General features: G+C 41.4%; 1 protein-coding gene across 4 annotated transcripts in view; it reads right to left on the bottom strand.

The window, feature by feature from the left end:
• The window catches only part of TENM2 (teneurin transmembrane protein 2), a 1,190,981-nt gene that overhangs the window by 42,331 nt on the left and 1,123,326 nt on the right, over nucleotides 1-25,324 (bottom strand). For all 4 annotated transcript variants that reach the window (XM_087760050.1, XM_087760049.1, XM_087760052.1 and 1 more), the window contains 2 exons: nucleotides 11,159-11,305; nucleotides 194-404 (listed from right to left, as the gene is read on the bottom strand). In XM_087760050.1, the coding sequence (XP_087616176.1) occupies nucleotides 194-404; nucleotides 11,159-11,305 (358 nt within the window). The remainder of the gene's footprint in view (nucleotides 1-193; nucleotides 405-11,158; nucleotides 11,306-25,324) is intronic.

The raw sequence follows: 25,324 nt of genomic DNA on the forward strand, positions 1-25,324 counted from the left end.
AATTCAGTGTTATAAAATAAAGGCCACATCATAAATTGCAACAGAGTGCCCTCAGTGGGAATGATGCCTGAGATGCAAACACATGAAGTACCTGAAAGCAGCATCTCATCTTAAAACATGAATAAAACCTCTGGGAGAAATTTTCCCATACAATGCAACTGCACAGATACAGCATCATATTTATAGCTGCTACCTGCTGTTGAAGGGATTTTCTCCTGGGATGATATGAGTGCTGTCCTTCCCCACTAAGAGCTTGATTCGATCATAGAATGACTTCACAGCTGGTGAACCAGAATGGCTCTGTTGTATGATGTCAAGAGGATCACGTGAACCCCGGCACAGCAGGCTATTTTGACAAGTAGACTGGAGGCAGCAGTCTGGGTCTAGGCAGTCAACCAAGCCATCTGAAAGGTAAGAATCATCAAGGTTCAGCCGGCTGCACACTGCTATCAAGCAATAATACAGGATTTTTTGTTTAGTTTTTTTTTTGGTTTGTGTTTTTTGTTTGTTTGTTTGTTTTTTAAAATCTTGCCAACAAAGCTTTTAGATTTCTTTGCTGGGCTATAAGAGTCTTGAGAATTACGCTGTTTAAATTCATTTGTTCCGTTTGGGGAGATGAGGGAAGGAGATGGGGGTGAGAGAGTAGGTTATCATTACCTAAATAAAATAAAAATTACATTCTACCCATTTTGGCAATTCGTAGGGAAGTGCTGCTGGAACTCCCACCTCCCATAGATACCTGAATCGGACCTTGTTCGCCTGCTGGGATAAGGAAGGATCAGTCACAAAGTTGGTGGGTTCAGTCATCATATTACATATGAGATTGTCCATCAAGAATATTTCTTAAGAAGTATTTTCAGAAAAATCAGAATTTAAACACCAGAAATTAAAATGGAATCCTCAATGGGGAGATCAATCTGTATACTTAGATAAACCACAACTGACTATTTTTAGCACCTACACTAACAACTTGTAGCATCATCCTTTCCTTTGGTATCATCATTTAACTGAAATATGCTCTGTCAATGGAGTTCTACTGTAACTTAGAAATTAATAACCATTTACTTTAAAATATTATCATCTCTAACAATTTAGAAACATTTGTTCATCTACGCTGGCAAGAATCAGGCATTCAGTCTGCAATCTACTTAGGTCTGTAAAATTTCAGAGACTCCCCAAGGCATATTAATCTGATTTTTGCATACAAATATGGCCTGGGCACATACTGAATATCACACATGAGAGAGAACATTCCAGTAGGTTAGCTGACAACAGTACTTTAGAGTAAGATCATGACTCATGTATTTTCAAAATTTTCAAATGCACAACAGACCGGCATTACCCTACACAGTTATGATTGGAAAAACAACAACAACAACAACAAAAGAAAAACCGACCCAAACCTATAAAAACCTTTCTTGTTTTACAATTAGCCTTGTATTTCCAACAGATTGTGTGTGCCTGAAATGACTGTTTCTGATTCAAAAACAAAATTGCCAAGGTACGCTGACAACGTTTCATTCAGCCCTCTAAGGACATTTAAGTTAGACAAACTACCTTGTTGCAAGAGCTATACATTGCTTTAAGGTCAGTCGCCTATTCACATTAAGAGCTCCATTCATCTTGAAATCCTTTCCAACGTGGCGGCAGGAATTTTCTTTTTTGCTACAGTCCATTTTCCACCCACTTTATATAATCCCTGTAAGGACACCATTAGCTTCAGATTATAACTCAAGGCAGTTTTCTTATTAAGCTCTGAGAACTTTTTCTCAGCATCCTGCGTTCTCTCTCCGTTTGTGACACCTCTACAACTACGGACTTAAAGCTGCCCACTCTTTAGTCTGCTCCGTTCTTTTATTCAGACGACCGCCAGTCGAGAGGATCCTATCTACACATTAGAAATAACAGAAGCAAAACACAGGATATAAATGACTGCCTTTGACAAATTTACATTTACCTGTTCGAGCTGCATCACATTTTTGCTATACCTGCTACTAGAGGCGAGCATATGTTATGCCTGTAATGACCTCATCACGCAGCAGATTATGGGATGCTGTGACCGAACACTTCTGATGACACCATGAACTTTCAATTGGCATATCAATCTCTCAGCATCCTGTCAGTCATGCGAATCACATCTTTATGCTCGTGAGCCCCCTTGGATATAGTCTGACATTGCAATCTTCAGTAAATTACCCTGTCACTGCCAATCTCACCGTTATCTCACAAACAATCAAGCAGGCAATCAAACTGCTCTGAATTGCCAGTTCAGGACCTGGGAGGCTAGAAACATCTCCATTCAATACCAGGGAGAAACCCGTGTACGATTCCTTTCATGTTGGAAGGTTGTTATGCAGTTATCTGATTTCAGACTTGCACGCATTCAGATGCTTACAAGAATATTTAGAAAAAACAGGCATATACCATAACATAAATATACACGATTTACTTGTTTGGAACATTATGACTTATACTATATGGCTACATTCCCCCGTACTAATTTATTCCCAGATGGCAGGATTCGGGAGTTAGGATATTTTTACCGTATGCCAGCGAGTTGATCCAGCTTGCTGCAACAGCAGAACTGAGGCACGGATCTGCTCAGCACACGCAGCCAGAACCTGGGCACTGCTGTGTGGTGTCAAAGGCTTATGCACTGCTATAGTGTTTGCGTTCATAGCTGTGTTGCTACTATTATTTACTTTGTTGCTGTGAAATCTCCGACTCTATATATGAAAGAGTATTGATTACTGTCAGAACGTATTTGTTTCTAGTTCATGTCTGCCTAATTTGCTATCCGGACATATTATCACAGAATGGCTGTGGTTGGCAGGGACCTCTGGAGGTCACCTGGACCAACCCCCCTGCTCAAGCAAGGCTACCAAAAGCCGATGACCATGCCCAGACGGCTTTGAATATCTCCAAGGATGGAGGCTCCACAACCTCTCTGGGCAGCCTGCCCCAGCGCTCAGCCCCCCTCATGATAAAAAAGTGTTTTCCAGCACACGCTGGTGCCTGGGGTTGTTCCTCCCCAGGGCAGGACCTTGCACTTCACGAGGTTCCCATCAGCCCACTTCTCCAGCCATACTGTACCATTACACATGAAGTGAAGTAAATTGTTACAGAATCATTTAGTTGCATTAGACTCAGTTGATTAAAACAAGGGCTAGAAAATATGCACCTTCTGTAAGAGAAAACTCTGCCATAAGCATGAATTTTAATTAGAATTCAGTACTTTGTTTTTTAATATATATTTCAGAGCTTGTCGTCTTCCAGATTTCCTCAGGCACACTGAATTATTTATATGGTTAATTCAATGACAAAAACCCCACCATTAGCCTCACCAAGATACTGCTGCTTTTCATAGCGTACACATCTGAGTTTCAAGTGGCCGGTTAGCAGCTCTCTGAAACTGTATGCCAAAGGGAAGAGACTGTAGAGGGAGTTAAGATTGGGCTGACTCTCCTCCAACAATTTGAGACCAAAAGAAGTCCTGACTTGGCCTTAACTGAGAGGAAAGAAATAAGAAATTTTGATCTGATTTAAACTGGCAGCAGAGGATTAGCTCTCCATTGCTGCTCGTGGTTCTTCTGAATTCCCTAATCTTTTCAGAAACAAACCAAGTGACACGGTATTCCTCTTGAAGACTTCACTTCTGTTAATGGATACACACACTTCTTGACTTTCTGCGAACTCTTGCATAAGCTTTTTGGCAGACTTAACTATACAGCAAAAAGAAAATTTTAAAGTATTACATGTAAGCAGAATAATCTACTTGTGCACGCCATATTTTAAGATGGCCTTATTATTAAAGCTCTCAGTAGAAATCGCGATATATTTTACTGCTCATGTATTTAGAACCTCTCATCATCAGTTTTCCTTCACCACTGAATACATTTCTCATCACATTCAGGTGACTGGATTCCACAGAACTGGGCTACACTTTTCTTTGGAAAGCTGACGTTCGAGGTATTGTGGTTTTTTTTTTTAACTCCTACGAGTAAATTATCTTTAATTTCCACTCTTCATCACATACTTACAAGGTTGTGCTTCAGGTTCAATTCATGATGCAGGTTAGAACGAGCCAACTTTGACCCGACATCCAGCTGCCTGAGAAAATGCTTCCTGTACCCAGCAGGGGACAATTTTGTTTCCAAAACAAAACTTCTGAGCCCACGCTCAGTAGAGGGCATCCTTACACTTCACTAGCTTCAGGAGCTGGTGACTTTCAGAGCGTAATTCCTGGAAATTTTTCTTTTTTCAATACAACAAACATTTCAGACTGATGATTAAAATGGAGGCGGGGAGGGAGGGAACAGCAGCTACTACGAACCCTGAGGGTAAAAGGGCCTTTGATCACTCTAAGGGCAAATTAGTTAATTTATCATGATCCGATTTTAATTATGTGTAGTATTAATATACCCAAGGTGAAAGAATTAGAGATGCTCTATCAGATTATCAAAAGAGTAGGCCTTCTCTCTGCCAACACAGAAATATTTTAATTGAGCTCTAAAACTGCACGCAGAACTGTTTCCACAGACAGGCTATTCCACAGCCCAGTATATCTTATTACCAGGAAGCTTTATCTAATATTTAACCCAAATTTTCACTTTTGTAGCTTGATCTAATTACTGGTAGCTATATCGGCATATATCACTCAAAATAATTCCTCAGAAGTTCCTGGTGCTAACAAGAAAGGAAATGCTTCCAATCCCTTTCCAGCCCTGTTCCTCAATTAGCCGAACTGGAAAGCGTCTCTGCAAACTGTCAGGGTATCCATCAGAGCACTGGCTTTTATAACAAACTGTAAGCACAACAGAGTATTTTCGGAAGCATAAACCTAAACCAAAGCCGCCTTTCAGGAAAAGCTAGATTGTAAGTCCCAAATTGTGGTAAAGTAGAATAAGCCTGGCTTCTGGGTGAGCTGGGTGTGCTGCTGAATGCCCAAAAAACTCCCTAAGGGGGTTTTAAAGTACCCTGGAATAAGACATCGGTAGAGCAACAGCCTCACTGCCCTTGCCCACTCAGGATCCCTGCGCTGCCCAGAGGTCTGGCAGTGGGGAAAACCCTCATCCCTAGGAGCACCAGCCAGAAGAAACTACGGCAGGTGTAGCGTGGTGGTCCTTCAGAACCTGTCAACGCTGGGGGATTATTGATGCTCCAACTTCAAACCACACATCGCTTCGAGCAGAGTTGACATAGAGGGCTCCAAAATGAAAACAATCTTGAAAAACATGTTTGTTCGGTTCCAGCGTACACATGGATGCCTACGCAGCAACCGGTGGCTTTTTAAATCATGGAATTTGCAGTCACTGAATTTCTTGCTTTCGCTTCTCCATGGGTTCTAAGAGCGTGTTACTGTAGTAACATATCCCGTGAGGGGCAGCGTAAGGATAAGCTGGCTAATGTGTGCAAAGGCGATTAGAGGCTGACATGAAGTTTTAACAAAATCACATCCAAGCACACTCATTAGCTCTTGTCAAACTTACATAATGTATAGTTTTGATACAGATTTTGTACTTGAGCCTACATGACTCACTCTGGCCCCCATCCACAATAGATTTCGACTACTCATTACATTTAATGTTCTAAAACTGACTATTGTACAGGCTCTAGAAAGGTATTTTCTGTGCCAAGAGTATTCTGGGTATTTATATTGAGAACTTCATAAAATCTTTTGTCTGTGCTGAATTAGAGACCCCTGCTGAGGCAATGCTTGTTGAGGCAAGCTAAATTACATGATTTGCTTTTGTGCTGTGAAATACTTGTATTATCTTAAATGTCAGGAGCCTGATGCAGTATCAAGTCACAGGATTTGTAATTTTCTAAAAGCAATTTTTTTCTAAATGTTTATTGCAGGAAGACACTTCTCTTTTCTTTCTATTTTCTTTCTGTCTAATTTCAGAGATGAGTTTTCTAAGACAACTCAAATAAACAGCCTTTCAATCAGTCAAGTGCCCTGTCCTGACAGTGAACTTCTCTAGAAATGTATTTTTCTCGTGAATTGAAGAGAATTCATACTGGAGCAGAGAGCTGGCTTTCTCTCACTCATTATCTTTAATGTATTGTGCCAACAGAATTACTGCCAACTGTACTTCATGGTGGGGTCACAGCTATACAGTAACAAACCGAAGGACAAAATTTGCCTTCTGAGATAGGCACAACACTCTTTGGAAAGCCAAGTGGAAAAAAATTAAAACGTATTTTAAAAAAGAATGTCCCACTTTGCATAACAAACAAGGAATTCCTCATCCTATTTAGCTCAGTATTCTGTACTGCTCTGGGTTGCTTCCTTTCCTTCCCCACCCAATTCTAGTCCAGATAATTACATTTTAAGGAGAAATGTGATCTATGAAGTGATATAAGCAGTGACTGCATTTAAGCTTTATGGTGGTGTTTTTTTTTTTTAACCTGCCTGCACCTGCCCTCTCCATCCTGATCAAATGTGAAACAAGCCAATTTAGCAACATTTTGGCTCTTCTCCTTTCTCTGAGATTACGTCATTTAGCTGTCCTGTCAATAAGAATTATAAACACGAGTAGAGTAAGTTTGAAAGGGTGCAAAAGGTGGGATGAGAGAGAAACAAGGAAAAGAAAAGCCTAGAAAGAGTAACCCAAGCGGGTGACAGGGGACTCCTGCCAGGGCTGCTTCTGCAGAAGCCGGAGTTCTTAAATCTCTCTTCCCAAATTATCCCACAGAACTCCGGACAAAGGCCCCTCAAACACGAGCGCCTGCTATCAACTGCATCCAACACCTAGTGAAACTATTCTTTAGAAAAGAAATATGTTTGCCATGCATTACATTATCCATTTTACTTGGAAGCACTGTAAGGTCCGGGGTGAAATCTAGTTAACCACACACAATTTACGAAGACTGTTCCAAGACAGTAAAAGCATTTTGCAATTTAGGAACAACTAAACTATTGTAAAATAGTTATTGTAAAAAGATGGGTATGAATAGTCCCTGTAGTGATTTCCTTACGCAGTATGTCAAAAGAAACATGAACTTAAAAAGTGATGTACCTTCTCCCATTCCTCAAAATATCATTTCTAATCCCTTAATTTCCTATAATAAATCCACGGTGAATTAAATGGGTTATACATGTCTATTGGGAAGATTATACATTGTAATCACAAGTATAGGTCTTAAAATAAAGCTATTTCTAATCCCTCCAAAAGATGCTTAATAACTGTTAGACTCCTGAGGGACTGATTAAGGAAAGGGATTAGATTTAGAAGTGGCCACAGTAAGTAAATTATGTAATCCAAACATGTTTTGGAAAACAGAAGCATTTTCCAATTAAAAAAGATCTTAAAAGTGACTCAATGCCAGAAAACCCGTACCTTTCTGTTAGGCTTCCTCCTTACAAATAAATACATATAGATAGATAGATAGATAGATAGATAGATAGATAGATAGATAAGTAAACAGACAAATTAAATAAGAGACTTCCAAGGTTTTTCAGCAAAGTAGCCTATGCACCCTAGCGACCCTAGACAGGTTCATAATGAGGACCTCGTTAAGCCCCTATCTAGACTTGACACGTGATGGTAAGGACAACTAGAGGTGAATTTGCCAGTGCTACCCTGGAGGAGGCAGAGCTCTACCTGAACAGCTCTAAGAGGAGAAAACAGCTCCGGACACTCTCTCCTCTCTTTGCTCTGGAATCCTGTTTTATTTACGTGAGTAATGCACACTGACATCTCATTTAAAATGAAGATTTGTAAGCCTCAACAAGACAGGGACACATCTGCCTCTTCTAGGAATAAACCAACTAAAGGGCATTAATCTAAAATTGAAAGAAAATATTAAGTATAATCTTTCATTTTTCTCTTTCTGAACTATGGTATGGAATTCGCATTGTGGCAGATAATAAGACAAAAGAGGACAAATGGGAATCCCTTTGGAGTCAGTGGCAATGCTCTTCTTGACATCCATGAAATGAAGACTTGGCCTAAGGCCTTTGAATCTGATTGTGAGATGCAATTGCAATAAGAATGGCTGAACAGTGGAAGAGCACTGAAATATGTTAAATCTGTTGCCTCGTGGGGAAGAATGGAAGACAGAAAATGATAGTTGCATTTCAGTGACACACCGAAGCAACTATATTTTAACAACATGAATAAAGGGATGGAAAAGGAAGGAGATTCAGCTGTCCAGAAAAGGATCTCATTTAGGCAAAAAATTGTATTTTTAGCTACCCTACTGCCTTTCGAAAGAAGAGCTTGCATCTTCAGTACTACTCCAGAACTACTTGCTTATGTTAACAGAGCAACGTTGGTAATGGAGCAGCAAATGAGTTCAACATTTTGTTGCAAATAAACTCGGTTGAGTTTCAAATGAAAAGAGAGACTGGGAGGAGAGGCAATTTCTTGAACTTTCAATGATCTTGTATTTTATGTGAAACTTGGGGTTCTCTAACTAGCTGAATCTTCAACGCTGATTCCCGTAGTACAGTTTTCAGCTTTGTCTAATGAGAAAACTTAAGTTTATCCGTTCCTTTGTATACACAGTCACAATGGCAGGAAGGTGCATCTTGAAGCACACAGCACACATCCCTCCCTTCCTCTCCATTCCTGCACACTCCTGTGGTCTCCCCTGTGACAGCATTAATAAACATACAGGTCACAGGACACGCTCCTGGCCAGATGTGTAGTGAACCAGACACATAAAGAGCAGTACGGCTTAAGGCAAAGGCAGAACTGCACTCTGAGATACTAAGCGATTAACGTTACGTTCAGGCTTGAGTTCTGTTGTAGCTCTTGTGACTGACAATTTGATGGGAATGACAATGACTCTTGTCCTTACAGCGCATATTGGAAAGGACCCCACGCCATCTCAAAGAAAACTGAAATATAATCAAGCAAACTGAAATAGCAAAAATCACAAAGGCATGAGAGAGACAGAAGGGTGCTGCGGTGCCACACAGCCTGCGGGTAACTCGCAGCCTGCGCCTGCTGCGCCGTGCACAAAACACAGTGCGGCTGAATCAACGGGTTTGTCCGTTCGGTTTTTCAGGGATCCCTTGCGAGGACGTGGAGACACAGCTGAAGAGGCGTTGAACATCACCTAAGCTCCCTTACAGAAAAACTCTACAGAAGCGTAATAAGGGTGAGACTATTAGAGCGCAGGAATAACAGTCAGATTAAAGTACTGAGCTAAGGGTCAGAAGACAAGAGATTCATTTTTGCCTTTATCATAAAATTCCCATGTGAAAATGTGTGGGTCAAACGGACTTTGGTTCTTTGGACCTTGGAACTACACAGGTTTTCAAACTCTCTACGCTCCCACAAGAAGCAATGAGCAGTAACGTCTCTAGCCTCTGGAAAAAAACAACTTCAACCTGCAAGCGTTGAGAACGTCTGAAGAGTTCTCCCCTTAATCTTTCTAGCTTCCAGCTAGACCAGTTTTCTTTCAGGTGTGACTATGGTAAACCAGAAACCGTGCACCTTGCATGGTAATGCTGATTAATATTAAATGTCTGCTGTATGGCATATTTATTCTATGTATTCCTTGACTTCGATGAACTACTATTTGCCTACTATTATTTAGCTACTATTATTTAAGTTTTAGAATTTTGCAATTTTAAATTGATAGGAACAGCTGAAAGGGCTCACTGGTCATTCTCCCCCTGTTTTCCTATCTATCTGTTTTACAAGTGCAGAATATTGTCTTGGATAAGTAAGTAAACATCTTATTCCAGTATTTCTAATAATGTTTTCCAAACTCATGTCTTGTTTTGAAGAAAATATGATGATAGGTCTATTTTCAAATTTTCCTTCAAAGCCTGTAAACACTGCAAACCTAAGCAGTTCATCTTTTAGTTTCTTACACTGCATCTTAACACAAGTTTAGTGGGGTTTGTTGTACAGTTAGATGCCAAATAATATAATTTGGCAATTAGATTCTGCTCTTTACAATTCAGTAACAGCTATAAAGCAAGTTCCAGTTTCCTGAAATTGAATCAGCTCCAACTCTTTGAAGATATTTCTGTGAGCACTGATCACATGTGAAACTAACAGAGGAGTTACAGGTTAAAACCGGCAGATGATAGTCAGATGTAGTTAATATCATGTAATCAAAACCAAATATACCTGTTCCTCCGTTTGGGACTTACACACAATTTCTACACCCTGAAATTTTATATAAAATTAAAGCACTCATCTTAATGACAATTTTACCCTAAAAGCAGCCGTTCAAATAAACCAAATGCTTCTTTGCAGTTTTAGGAAATACCATGAGTAAAACATTTATTAATCAGCAAACAACAGATGTGCTCTTTAGATTAATTGTTGGCCAAAGAAAAGGGAAGGAGTCTCAAAGCTGTGTGCGATGTTTGGCTTTTAATGATGAGCAGAAGTAAGTGAAAAAGAATCTATGTGACTTATTAAAGACATTGTAATGAAAGGTATAAAAAGCTACTTCAAATGGAGGACAGATTAAGCAATGTTATTCAGATGGCACAACTTCTCAGAACTGCTTTCAGCCCAGCATAGCCTAATACACCACGGAAGGCTCTACAAAATGAGATAAACTAAAGCCGCCTTTGAAGGTAAACACAGAGCACAAATGTTATATTTGATAGGGATATGCCTGATAAAGGAGAGGGAAAACTGAACTGGCATCTGAGAGCCTTACCATATACGACTGTTCAGCACACCTCACTCAGTCCTTTGAAGTCTGGCACACAAACCGTGCAATGTGACAGCAAGCTACAACCGTTTACGCAGGTTTTTTTGTGTACATGAGAGCGTGACCCTGGCCTCCAGCGCAGAGCAGAAAAAATACTGCTAAATGTCCTGCTCAATCAGCCGCTACGCTTGTGCACGCAGGGACAGTACGTTGGCTTGCAATTCACATGCGCCAAGGGCCCACAGGAAGAAGTTCTGGTCTGCTGGGCCATGCTCTCCACCGTGGCCTTCAGCGGGACGCGGAGCAGGACTGAGCCTGCCGGCTTGCTCCCGACGCAGGCGCCGTGGGTCACCACCTCTCTTCACAAGGCCACAGCTCGCCCAGTCTCATTTGTTTCAAAAGAAATGTAACAACAACACTTGACAACAATGACAGCCGAAGTCTTTCTGAAGGAAAATGACTCGCGAAGAAAGCGCGTATAACCCTCTGTTCTTTGGGGACTGGGAATTGAAAGACTTTTGCTCACCTCCCTCGTTATCCTTGTTATCGGCGCAGGCGGTTTCCATGGCGACGTTGCATCCAGGCCCCCTCCAGCCGGTCTGGCAGACACACTGCCAGCTGTTCTGACCCAGCGTGCATCTCCCATTGCCATTGCACAAATCAGGGCAGCCATCTGGTTGGAGAAACGGAGAAGGTAAGTACAAGACACACTCGTTCGCGCTGCCGCTCAGACTTCTGACAAGATTACTGTGCAGACAAAAAGGCTGGCTCCTGCCGGTGGGACAAACACTCTCCTGGCCCAGAGCCGCAGCCCTGGGGTAGAGAAGGAGGGTAAAGAAAGAGGCTACCTCAGAGGAACAGGGATTCAACTCAAGCCAAAAAGCAGGAGGAGTCATACCATCAGCCAGAATACAAGTTTTAAGAACCCTGTAAAGGTTCAGATCTTGAGTTGACAGAAATTACAGTCTGCTGACAGAAGATCACAGCCTCTTATTTTCCCCACTGTATGCGTGTGTACACATATATGAGGGAGACTGTCTTCTTCAACAAGCGCGTCAGTGTTCAGACTGCCTTTTATATTGTGCATTGCATAATTCTCCAGAGCTTCTCTAAACACAAAGTTTAAATAAGCAGTTTTGAAAATATTTTCCTTCTTTGACAGTCATTTTAAAAGACCTACTTATTAACACTGTTTACTTATGTTATGATGTAACATTTCAAGCTTTTTGAACGATATGTTAGAAGATATATCCCACAAAAGATGTATGTTTTGAATTGACTATGGATATGAACGTGACTTACTGTACAGGAAGAGCTGAATTAATAAAAATATTAATTAGCTAAGGTGCTTATATGTTCTAACAAAATGTCCATAGGTAACAGAATACCTCGACTGCTTTTTCCTGAAACGAAATGAGTCTCAAGAGGCACTACTGTCTTATTGCATATTCATTATGAAAAAGGGCAAGAAAACCAAATTCCAGCCTTAGTATATACAATCAAATCCATCGACGCCCAATCCACACAAGCACGTCTATTTGCCCGTGGAGGTGAGAAGACGTGAGCATCCGGCAGCAGACCTCTCACAGCACCTTTTCATTAGCCTGAGCAGGAGGAGAAGGCCGTGTTGCCATACTGACAATAGATGTCGGATCCCAATCATTCGCAAGCTCTCTCATTTGAGCTGGAAATACAGTCTAATCCTGCCATCTCTACAACCACCAGAGAACATGGAATAATTAATCTCCTTGCTGTTGGTCTTGGGCAGAAAATTTAACCTCAAAACAGCTCACAAAGCTTCACGCTCTCTCATCTTCCCGCCCCACCAGCAGTGGTGGGTCACTGTCAGCATCAAGATCTGCAGGGACCTGCTGCAGCCCTCTCAGCTCTCACCAGCTGCCTGGGCTCGTCCTTTGCATTTGCCACCGTGACCCCGAGCTGTGACTATTAATGAAGTACTCCACTCCCTTCCCCAGGCATTTTCAGAGCACCAAGGAACTAATGGGCACCCTACCAGAGGCTGGGTACTCCTTTCACCAGCTGTGAGCGAGGAAGGCAGCAGTGGGAAATATCCTGAAGGCAAATAAATATATTTTCTTTGAGCAGCACCACTTCAGATGAGCAGCACCGGAGAAAGACTAAGATGACAGTATGCCACCTTTGTGCCCCTTGGCCTCTGCAGGTGACCGGGAACAGGAGCAACTGTCAAACTAGCACAGCTTTCATGCCAGTGCCGAAAGGCTGAACAGCCTTCCAGAAATCACTAATTTAGACTGCCTGTGTGTTTCTACAAACCTGTTCAGAAAGCCACCGTTCTGATTCCGTGCCTCTTCGTGCCCCTCCCAGCTGCGCCTGCTGTAGCCTGGCGGTGTTAGAGAGAAGGCCCGCCGACCCCATACTGGTTTTCACGCTGCTGCAGGAGTTTCCCGTGCGGGGAAGCGAGCTGCCTTCTATCCCTGCTACTCGCACAACTGGTATCACCACATGTAAGCATTCACTGTTACTCTTCCTCATTGGGTTGTTACTTGATACATTCATAGTGAGTAATTAAATTTTAACAGGACTAAGTAGTCCACAGGCACATTATTTTTTTATGTAATTCTGAAAGTTTCCTTTACTATCCTTTTTCTTTTAAAACGAATGCTGGGCCTGTGGAAGGTGCTGGACTGGGACCTCAGCTGTCCCACAGAAAAGGTTCTTTATAGACAACAGTGACCCAAGTTTCTGTGCCTTGTCCTACCAAGGTGCTTGAACCTGCATCATTTCTAGCAGTGGCACAGCAGCTCGATCTGCACCAAAGCTCTGTGGAGTGAGATACCAGACCTCTGTGAGCAGGGCCAAGACCATGCAGTTCATATTAGACAGAAAGCTATCAGCAGCTAGAAACAAGTCCTAGAAGTTTTATTCCAATGCTGTGGTGTATTAAAAAAATGCAGTGCCCCTTTCACTTAAATGTAAGGTTAATTTGGCATTACATATCTTAGACATAAAAAACTGCACTTACTTTTGCAGCACAGGTAATATATTTTCAAAGCATTTATTTTATCTGTTTCTTTCATTTGTCAGGTTGTTTGAATGACAAAATGATAATGTTTGAAGGAAGGTATTGTACTGTAGGACAAAATTATTTGTTTTAAATGAAAAACAAATAGTAACTGTGAATATACACACACGGTTGGCTTTATACTGAGGCACTAAAGAGAATTAAATCACTAAAGCAGTTTGCCTTGTAGCATATGAGCAAGATGAAAACATGAACAGTAGGGAGCTAGCAAAATCTGCGAAAAGTTTTATGTGCAGCTGGGGATTAATGGACATGACTTTGCGTTTAGCTTAAAAGGAGAAGCAAGCATCACCGGTACAGACATGATATTGCTAAGAAACACTATGCTACCTCTATAGAGTTTATTTAACTGTGGCCTTCCAAAGACAGACTTTGTGTTTCAGTCACATAAATATCAGAAGGAAGGGAAAAAACTAGCAGTACTTTGACAATAATGTCTTCCTTAAAAGATCTTAAATTAATGCTGTATTAACTTTTAAAACAGTTTTAAGTAATGGACAATTATTTAGATATTTTGCATGGTTATGTGTGTTTCCGTACATGCGTGTGTGCATATACGCATTTTTGTTTATGACCGTCTTTCTTCAAGCAAGTATTTACATAGCATTATAGTCTGTTAGACCAAAACTTGTTCTAACAGCCTGTTGACCAGCTGGACAACACAGCTCCATTATGATCTACTAATAACAAGTCGTCTTCTAAAAAAGTTTATATTTAGGCAGCGCACTGAGTATCTGTATTTAAATCTTCCTACATGCGCACGTGCGCAATGGTTAGTACCGATGAACGTCTGCACACACAGCATTTGCACACGGCGAATGGGCCTTGATGCGCTTCAGCGGGTTTTGACAGCGGACAAGGTCACAAAGTGCCCAACTGAGGAGCCTGCAGAGTCTCAGCAAATGCTCAGTGCTTGCAGCCGGACATACGGTCTTCGCTGGAAAGGCACACTGCACGAAGCACATCCTAACACTCAGTGCATTGATAAAGCTTGCTTTCATTCTGCAGTCCTGGCTCACACCGAGCAGGGTATTACCTCCTGGCTGTCTTACGAATTCACTCGCAGAGTAAGGCAGTTGAAGAGAGAGTAAGGTAGTCACAGAGGGAAGGGCTATCAACATCTAACCTTCAGAAGTAATCCGCCGTGGTATGAAGCTCTCAGTCACAGCACAGAAAAGGGCCCTTCACGCTAAGCAGACAGGTTGCTATTCCTGGTGTGTAGAGAAATTCTACTTATCTTTTCTATTACAGTACGCTTAATGGAAAATGTCAAAAAGCTAGGTTAAAAAAGAATAAAGTGCTTGTTTAAAGTGCTAGATTGACAACCTATTTATTCACAGAACAGGCCGAGTATGGGCAGTTCAAGTGCCTTACACTTTCCTCGCAATGCCCCTGCACAGGCTGCTGCTGCTAGAGGTAAAACACTAACGCAGCCTCCCTTCTCTTCCAGTCCCCACCCTGCCTGTGGGAACGGTAACTGGGAGCTTTCATACAGGTACCTGCGCCTTTACAATTAAAACAGCAAGAAAGACGTCAGTACTTTTTGCCACGCAGCATCAGGAATCTGTGACTAGCATTGTGAGGGACCAGCGGAGTAAGAGAAAGCTTCAAAATCAAAACACTAAAATTCATTCCTCTCCGCACCACAGACAGACAAAATGCCCAGCATTCATGTAAAGTGAATGCTGGAAGACAGCAGCAAAGGAAAAGGAGAAAATAAAGGCATTATATCTCTGTATCTAACAGAGAAAGATGTAAATCGGTGTTTTGTACAGATGAGATCCCAAAACACTTTTTAGCATTCTCACTGAACCGAACAATCTCTATAATCTTGCAGTTCTGCAACACTAGGGCTAGTGTTTAGTGCCTGAATTTATTTCCTCTCTTAGCTTTTTCCAACTACCCAACTAAATTAGGGTAACAGAACAAATTCATTAACGGATTTCATGGCGTTTCTTGTTTCTCTTTGTTCAAACAGGCTGTTACATTCTTAACCTGCTCACAGTTTAAAAGGCCCATTGCTTGGCAAGATAACATCACACCACAGCTACAGCAGCAAGCCGCACGAGAATGCTGACTCTCATGGATCACAAGGGCTTGAAGACAACTCTGAGACTCCACCATTTGGTAAGCAGAGACTCAGCAAACCTGTCTGTTTCGGTGCACGGGCACCCTCGCCCCCTCCACACCTACATTGTTTCTCAGTGCCTGAAAGGCCTTCTCCGGCATCTCCTCAGCTCATCCCTTCCAATGCCCGTTCAGTGACAGTACATTACGATGAAAGGAACTGTGGTGATACGTAGCACAAATGAATACTCAGTAACAGCAGGAGAGGACCGTGGCTTAAGAAAAAAAAAAAGTGTGGTATCTTTTCCATAAAATAGTTGAGGTCCTTTTTCTAGGAATGAATTAGATCTCTGTCTCTTGACTGTGCCTACTACTAAGAGGAAGGGGATCTACCACGGATGCTAAGTAAATAACGTAGTATCAGAAGAACAGGACACTATTTAACAAAACACTATGAGAAATGAGAGCACGTCCATGTAAAGGGTATTTAGTCAGCTACTACTATATACATACAATCATTACATTCATCTTATTTCACATTATTAATATTCATGGAGAAAAAGGATCTAAAAGGTTCAAGACCTTTGGTTAGACACAATAGGAAAAGAAAGCTCTTGTCTGAAAGCCCTTATAATACAAAAGACAAAATGAGCTTAAAATACTAGATTTTGGTATTTGTTTGTAGGGCTCCACATTGCCACTGTCCATGATGGGGCCTAGAAGATGCTGTAACAATACAAATTAGAGTGTTTTTCATAGCAACAACAGAAAAATAAATAGTCTAGAAAACAACAACCATTGCTGTTACCGAGGTCATTGTGAGCAAAATTAAGTCTACTGCTTCCTCCAGGCCTACGTAAGCTTTATCTATTTCTATAGTTTCATATTTTCAAAACTTACGAGATTTATGAAAAGCTGAATTTAACCAGAAAGTCTGCAGCATCATTATGAATAGTAAACAAAATCAATATGGACAGTGCTTGTTTCTAAGAAAGTGATAGTGCTAGATATATTTACAAGAGAACACTCACAGGTTTTACCTACAATGAAGTTATTCTGAGACTAAATTGTAAGGTGATTAATTCATTTTTTTAACCCAGCAAATTAATTTCCAGTATCTAGGCAGTACATCAAAAATTCTCATCCAGCTTTGGGTAAATTCTGCACAGAGCTCCTTTTCATTCCACTGATACTCACAGACTCCAGGTGTACAAATACACAGGTGCCCAGCTACCCAGGCATATATAGATTTTCCTTTGCATGAACTACTTTAAAACTCCAAAACAAACATTTTAAAGAAATCAAAATATAAAGACGCACTGTCCAATTAATTTGTGGTTTCAGTCTAAACCTTAATAATCATCAGAACTCCCCATTACGGTGGGGCCAATCACTCTGAAAAAGAAGGAAGGGAAAGGGCAGCCAGGGAAAAAGAAGTTAGAGAAATCTTGTTCTTTTTAACGTTTTCGAACTTTGAAGGAATAGGTAGCCTCTTAGTATAATTAAAGGAAAAAGGGGAATAGGAGAGACAGGGGAAAAACGTAAAACCTCCCTGGGTGATACCTTGTAACCACTTAGAGAAGCGGACAATGTTTTTAGCCTCTGCTCCGTTTGTAGGTGGAAAATGAGATGTAAATCAAGAGGTTAAATCTTCTGAGCCTGTCTGATCCAAAGCTGCCTATCAGCCACCTATCCTCCAAACTCCTCCAAACAATATACTCAAGCAGGCAGAACGGGTTGCCAGCACCTCTCCCCATTTAGCGCCCCTGTAGTATCTGGAATGTAGTCTCTCTCGTTTACCTCTCCACCTAGCCCCATTTTACACATCCTCATCCAAGGCCTGCTGGCAGGCAGTGGAGTCTTTTCATTGACTTGAATTGAGACTGGGCCCGGTGGTCTGATGGGTGAAGATGCCCTGCGGTAGAGAGGGTGCTGTACAGCACAGAGTTTTCTTGCTCACAGGGCACACATGAGTTTCAAGGGGAACATTTAAATTACATTTAAATCCTCCTCATTACAGCTGTTAAATACAGAACTGTAGCAAATAAAAGTAGTCTGGGATATGATGGTACCTACAGAATATAGAGAAATGACATAAAAGCAGTAACGGTAACAGCCTGTTTAATTTGGATTTTAGAGGATAACCGCTGTTTTCATATTTTCTGTTCATTCCTTCAGTGGGCTGCTGGTATGCCTACGGCTATCTAACAAATAATAAATGAGGTACATAGAATGAGGCACCTAGCGACGTTGAAAATAAAATTATGCTTTTTATTTGCTATTGTTATTTTTAATCTTTCCATTCCAAAGCCTACAGGGCTTAGTTAAAGCCAAAGAAAGGGCATACAAATAAAAATGACACACAGTATTATGGTAGGCACACACAAGTTATTTTCTACGGAGTAATATTTCAACTAAAATAAACTCAGATCCAAACCATGTAACTAAACATCCGCCAATGCAATATAGTGTTGGTTGAGCGGGAGGTGGGGCCCCTTGGAGTGAGTTTGGACAGTTCCAGAAGAGGCTAGAGAGCCATGCAGAAGCACTAGCTCAGGTCTTCGAAGCAGGATAGTCACAATTGACAAATTCTTAAGAATTAACCCAGCTTTCAGGATAATAAAAGGCCTGATTTCACTGCTCAAGTACCACAGGAGTGCTGCTTGCGGCTCCAGAGAGCGCTCACACCAAGCAGCACCTTCTCCGTGGCACTGAAGCATTTGTCACCAAGATGCTCTGACTGGTTTCATTGCTTCTTTTTTTTTCCTTTTTATTTTTTAGAGAAAACTTTTTTTTAACATACTCTAGTTATTTAAGCTAGATATCAAAGGAATGTATGGAATAAATAACTATTTGCAGATGTGTTGGGGGAGATGAATACATGCCACTAAAGAATGGGCCAGCTACAATTTTACTTATTGAACAGGTTGAAAAAAATGGAAAGGCCGAGAAGTAAGTTTCAAGAATCCAGAATCCTGATTTCCTCCACTCTAATACCTTCTGTGCAGGCAGACAATTGTGAATGTTAAGTAAAGTTCCTTAAATTGCCTGGGATATGTAAGCCATAACAGAATTTCCTTCTAAATTGTATTTACTATGTATCTATGCAATTTCTGTCTTTCACATGTAAAGGTAGGAACTCAGAGAACATCCAGCTTTCCAAACAAAATAGGAAAATGTGAGAAAAACATGTGTGACTGTTCAGAAGAAAAGTAAACCCCTCACAAAGGGGGATTGCTAGTATTAAAAAGGAAATCTCAAGAAAAGTCACTTGCATCTTGCTGAAGAAAAAAACTATAAAAAAAGATACAGACACACACAAAAAGAAGACAGAGGAAAGCTCATGTTGCAATACAGGTGTCGTGGTTTAACCCCAGCCAGCAACTAAGCACCACGCAGCCGCTCGCTCACTCCCCCCCGGTGGGATGGGGGAGAGACTCGGAAGGGTAAAAGGGAGAAAACTCGTGGGCTGAGATAAAGACAGTTTAATGGGTAAAGCAAAAGCTGCGCGCACAAGCAAAGCCAAGCAAGGAATCCATTCCCTCCTTCCCGCGGGCAGGCAGGCGCTCAGCCATCCCCAGGAAAGCAGGGCTCCATCACGCCTAACGGTTACTTGGGAAGACAAACGCCACCACTCCAAACGTCCCCCCCTTCCTTCTTCTTCCCCCAGCTTATATACTGAGCATGATGTCATATGGTATGGAATAGCCCTTTGGCCAGTCTGGGTCAGCTGTCCTAGCTGTTGTCCCTCCCAGCTTCTTATGCACCTGGCAGAGCACGAGAAGCTGAAAAGTCCTTGACTGGTGTAAACTCTGCTCAGCAAGAACCAAAACATCAGTGCATTATCAACATTATTCTCATCCTAAATCCAAAACACGGCAGTCTACCAGCTACTAAGAAGAAAACTAACTCTATCCCAGCTGAAACCAGGACAATAGGTCACAAAAATTGGAGATTGAAAAAACCCCACCCGGGTGTCAGAGCATCACACCTTGTTAACAAGGGGCTGTTCCCAGCAGTACGTCCCGTTTTAGCCAACTTCATCTGAAGCGACTCAAGCAGATGGGCTCCCGTTACTTTCTTGGAGGGAGACACCCTTGAGGTCTCCCTCTTGTGCACAACCAACAGAGTTTCCCAACTATCGCCAGCTTTTGGTGTGACCGCCCTTCAAGCTGCCAACAGCTGGGCAGGGAAAAGAGGGTGACTGTGCAACACTGTCCTGAGACTTGAGGAAAGCAAACAGAGCAATAATAAAAAAAATCCATGTCTGCTAAGAAGGTTGAGTATACACAAAGAGCTTCAGCTGAGCCCAAGGATTTGGGCTATTTATACATATAAAAGACAGTTTCAAGAAGGAAGGGAGACTGCATTGATGGGAAGTTTAGTCATGAGACTGAGAAGCTTCCGCAATGCTAAGAGACCAAGTGCTCTGCTGTAGCCAGGAGGCCAGATCCAGTCCTGCAAACGTGGGGTGTCCATGGGATCCCGTCTCCACACAGCTCCCACAACATCCGCAGGCCGCAGGCAGGGGTAAGGGATGGTGCGAGCACGGTGCGCAGGCAGCGTGCTGTCCGCACGCCCCAACGTTGCCAGCCTTAACACAGAAGATGCATCACGTCCTGCGCAGAAACCAACTCTGTGCACGGTGGCTTTATCGATGCTCAGGTGATGATCATTTCAGATGTGTACCAGCATAAGCAAAGTAGTTATACGAAACACACGGACATAAGTAAAGACACTGCTGCAGCCCCAAAGCTACAGCATATCACGTTGTTTCTTCTATAGGCTAAGCAGATTATTTGCTGTGATTTTGAGCAAGAGCTAAAATTTGACCATAGCACCACATTCAAGTTACACAGTGTATGCTTTTCGAACAAGACTCGTATTCAACTCATATTCATATATCCAATAAAAAGATACATAAAAGATGCAGTAGAATTTGTATTTAAGATAGCTGGGTCTTTCAAATTAATCTTCCTGTAACAAAATCCATTTAGAATATAATTCCAGGTGAAACTGCATTCATAAAACCAGTACCACAACCATAATCTTTATTGTATTAATGTTTCTGATATGGGATACGAGGACCGGCATCATCCTTTGTAATATGTAATATCGTTTCTGAGAAAGAAGCCTTCTCAAGTTGGATTTATCTCTAAAATAACGTCTATATAAATAGTTTAGTGGCAGTGTCACGATGAAGTGACCTATCAGACAGGATGTGTAAATTCAGTCAATTGAAGAGTAACAAGCAAAACATTGACCTCATATTTAAAAGAATATACAACCTAATTAAAACGCAATAACTAAATTCCGTATATTAATCACAGTGTTATGGCAGGGATTTTAAGTAATTCGTTCATAAAAATTAGGATTCACACAGTAATTGCTACTCGACCTCCTTGCACACAACGCAATTTGCTTTTTTATTATCTAGAATATGTGGCAGCCATAGCTTTTAAAAAATATGCATTTGAATTTTTTGAATAGACGTTTTGGTAAAGTGTTGGTATACTTTTAGACATACCACAAAGCTTCGAGAATCTCATATATGCTGATGCACAAAGTTCTGCCACATTTCCATACTCCTTACCCATTCTATCCTCTTTGGGTCATAGGGAGAGACAAAGAGGAAAAAATAGAATGTAATTCTTATGTTAAGTGATATCTGTATCTGGTAAAAGGAAATTTGATATTGTGCTGTCAGATCCCAGACACTAGATTTCAAAAGCTCAGTTTCGTTTAGCTAACTGACATCTGTAAAATTCAACATAAATGACCTAGTTTTTCCATATTTCAGACGGAAAACAACACAAAGCCATAATTTTGCAATTGTTAACAGCTAAGACGATGTATGAGCTCAGGATCATGCCCAGTTTACTAAAGTACCCGTAGTATGCTATTCTAACTTTGGAGGAAAGCCTGACGTCATGTGGTTTTACAGATTTTCCTGGGTTCGTGTTCCTTTATCCACTTTTCATACAAAGGATGCTGCTCCTCCATCCCGCGCTCCCAGGCAGCCTAAGCTTGCCAGTGGAGATGGCATGGTGCCATCCTTACCTAACTTCAACCCAATTTAATGGTATTGTGAATGCAGCCTGTATAAAACCAGAGGCAAGCCCTATCCTTCACCTGCTCAGATATGAACTTTTAAAATCCCTGTATACGTCAAGATGCCACAAAGGCAGCACCTAATTTCAAATATTTACAATCCAAGACCCTGCTGATGTAAAAAGTGGAAGAACAGGCTTGACAAGGGCAGGATCGCTTGTTGCTACCAAGCCTTTGCCTGGTAGTGGAGAGTACTCCCAGATCCCTCCTGTGATTGAAAACCCTCCAGTGAGGCAGATGTACTTTTTCTCTATGAATGCCCCGACGGGTCAGCAGAGGAGACTACATTGTCACTGGCCAGCTTTTCTCAAGACACAAATGCCACCCAGCATTTCTCCTACTTGAAATTTTAAAGGAACATCACAGTCAGTAGCTTTACTGCTCAGAAAATATTTTTAAGCAACATTATTTGCTGTAACAAAGTTTCAGTGCGGAGGCGGGGAATGTAAATGCCAAACCAAATTAAATCAGACATTTTCTGGCAAGCTAAATATATAGATACATTAAATACAACCACATTAAAGTAATTCTTCAGGACTTATGTAGACCTAAAACTATCCTACAAACAAGATATTTGTAATAAAGCGCAAAACATTGTCCTCTGCTGTGCTCGCACATTTACATCTGAATCTAGGTCTCTAAATCAGATTTGGTAACAATAAAATTATTTCTAGCATTCTGCAGACAACGATGGCCTAACACAAAATGATAACAAGGCAAGCTTTCAAACTCCGGTCTCTTCAGAAGCAACGCACAGACAGAAACAGGGAGAACAACAAAACCACCCACAGGTATGCCGTGCGGAACGTGAAAGCTGACACTGCAGGCAAGGCCTTGGCATTAGCCCCGTCAAACACAAGGTGTCCTGCAAATACTGAAAAGTTTGTCAGCCTGAGAAAAACTGACACGCTGCAACGTAACATGCACCGTTGAATCTGGAGTGGCTAGGCTTCCTGGGATCACACCCTCCTTCACTGAGCAGACTCACTCTTCATCCCTCTCGGTGGCATCAGCTGAGCGCCAGGACACGAGCTGGTCCACATTGGCAAAATTCAGCCAAATTCACTTCAAAATCAAACACATGGATTTCAATCGGCTACTGTACCGCCTCAAGGTTCATGGCAGTTTGCTGTACCTGGCCCCTTCATATAATAGTTAAAATTAACATACTGGTCGTTCTTCAGAAGAGCATGGATTTTCTCTGGTTTCTATGCATTAACTGACTACCAAGCACGGTGAAAACCCTTGGATTATAAACTGCTGCCGGTGGTTTTACAGCCCGTCCTCCCTCCTGAAAGGGCCCTGGATAACTAATGCTTCTCCTGTCTGAAAGGCAACGAGTCACTTGGAAACGGAGATTCCCTTTCATCGGACTGGCACGAGCCTGAGCATTCCACAAAGAAGCAACCCTTGGATGCATCTGTTCATACCACTGTATGAAATATCCATATAGCCAAACATCACTAGCATCAAATTTTCCATTTCCATACATTTTTATAGTCCTACTAAAACTAAACTAACCATTCTAGACCTAATGCAATTTTGGATTTTTGGGGAAGACACAGTTCTCAATTTACTTCAGAATACTTTTATTCCCTTCACAAATCCTCCGCACCGGGCATACAGGAGCTGGGCTACCAGCTGCTCCCAAGGGACTGCCAGACTCCATTCCATGCCTCCCATACAGCCCATTCAGCAACACAATACATACGGGCGTAAGCCAAATTCAGCTAAGGGAATACTGAAGCATTTCTTCTTAACAAGAACAGGTACATCAAATGATATTTTAGTTCTCTCACCAATGGCTTACTAACGAAATTCAAAATCAAGTTCAAGGCCTTACTTCTTATCTGGTAGGCTCAGGATATTTAAGAGCCTACCTAAGGTACAGGGATGGAAATGGGGGTCAAGAGCTCTGCTAAGCTGACAAAAGCTAATCTTATCTGTGTAGGAGGTGGAGATTTTAATAAGCCAATTCAAGACTGTGGAATAAATTCCTTCACTCTATAAATAAGAACTTACATATATATTAAAAAAAAATAATCACATATTATCCGCTTTTTCTCCAAATACAAATTGCATTTCTTTGACCATAACTCCTTTAATATACAACTAGCTATACAAAGCAGAGGAGTTTAAGTCAACCAAAATGCTCTGGTAAGCTAAGCCAGCATTGACAGTGGCCAAACAGAACTGTTTCCCTTATGCCAGTACTACTTAACAGTAGTTTACACCGGTATTTCTAATCCTATTTGAATTCAGAGATGCGAGGGAATGGGATGTGTACGCACACGTGCACACACGGGTAGGGCACTGCAGAGCGAACAAGCAGATATTACATACTTACGTTGCTCCATGTGCTATGGAGGATGCTGAGCTAGGGCGCTGAGTAACAGCCCATCCGAGGTACAGTAAAGAGGGTTGTAGGAAGTCTGCCTTAAAAACGACGGGCCTGAGCCTGACGTCTGACCTCGCATCTAACCCTGCTTGGAGGAGGAGGTTGGACTAGATGGCCTCCTGACATCCCTTCCAACCTGAATTAGCTATGAACCCTTCAGGTTTAGAGCTTTATAATTTGTAATTCTCAGGGCAGGGAATCCCAGTTTTCCCAGGCATTATTACAAAATAATTACTTGCTATTAATCAGATATTGATGTCTGCATAGAATTTATAATTTAGCAATTAATGTTCAGGTATGCAAATGCAGATCCTCTGTAAGTGTGCAGGTTATCACTATCAGAAGAATAAATATGAGCCTTAGCATAAGCACGCATTTTCCTCCATTACTGCATAACAGATTAGTATGCTTTAGGAGCAAATATCCCTTAATTTGGTACAGAACTTTGGAACCCCTTCAGGATGAAAAGTGCTATATAGACAGATGTATTATATTTTGCAGCTGATCTTCTTAAAGTATTAATCACATGCATTCCAATAAGTGGCTGCGCACTGCATGGTTTCAGACTACGGATTCCAATCATTTCAGCTGTCTCAAAGGAAAAATCAAAAGAAAGCACTGAAGAAAAAAAAAGAAGTTTTTAAGAAATATTGTGGGATAGTTTGGAATGAAAAAAAGCGTCGGTAACATACACTGCATGCTTCTCGCACCCCTTCTGCCTTGCAGGAATCCTAAGTCTTCATGACAGCAAAATATGATTAAGAAGTGACCAAAAAAAAGGATATTTGAATATTAAAATAAATATATCTCACGTTTGTTAGAGCTCGAATTTATGGAGTTTAAATATATACAACTGTAACGGATGAAATAATGCCCACAACATAGGAGCAGTATTCTGCCACACAGGCAACACACGTAAAACAAACTACATAACCAGTGCATTCTGAGTTATGTGAGTATTTGTGTGTGCGGAGTTGTCTGGCAGATGAAGGATAGGAGATGAATCTTTCACTACATAAAATATATTTTATAAACACGCCTTTAATTCTAAA

Source organism: Nipponia nippon, unplaced genomic scaffold (genome assembly GCF_047370975.1).
Source record: "Nipponia nippon isolate SJK-2023a ecotype South Korea unplaced genomic scaffold, ASM4737097v1 scaffold_21, whole genome shotgun sequence".
Lineage (NCBI taxonomy): Eukaryota > Metazoa > Chordata > Aves > Pelecaniformes > Threskiornithidae > Nipponia > Nipponia nippon.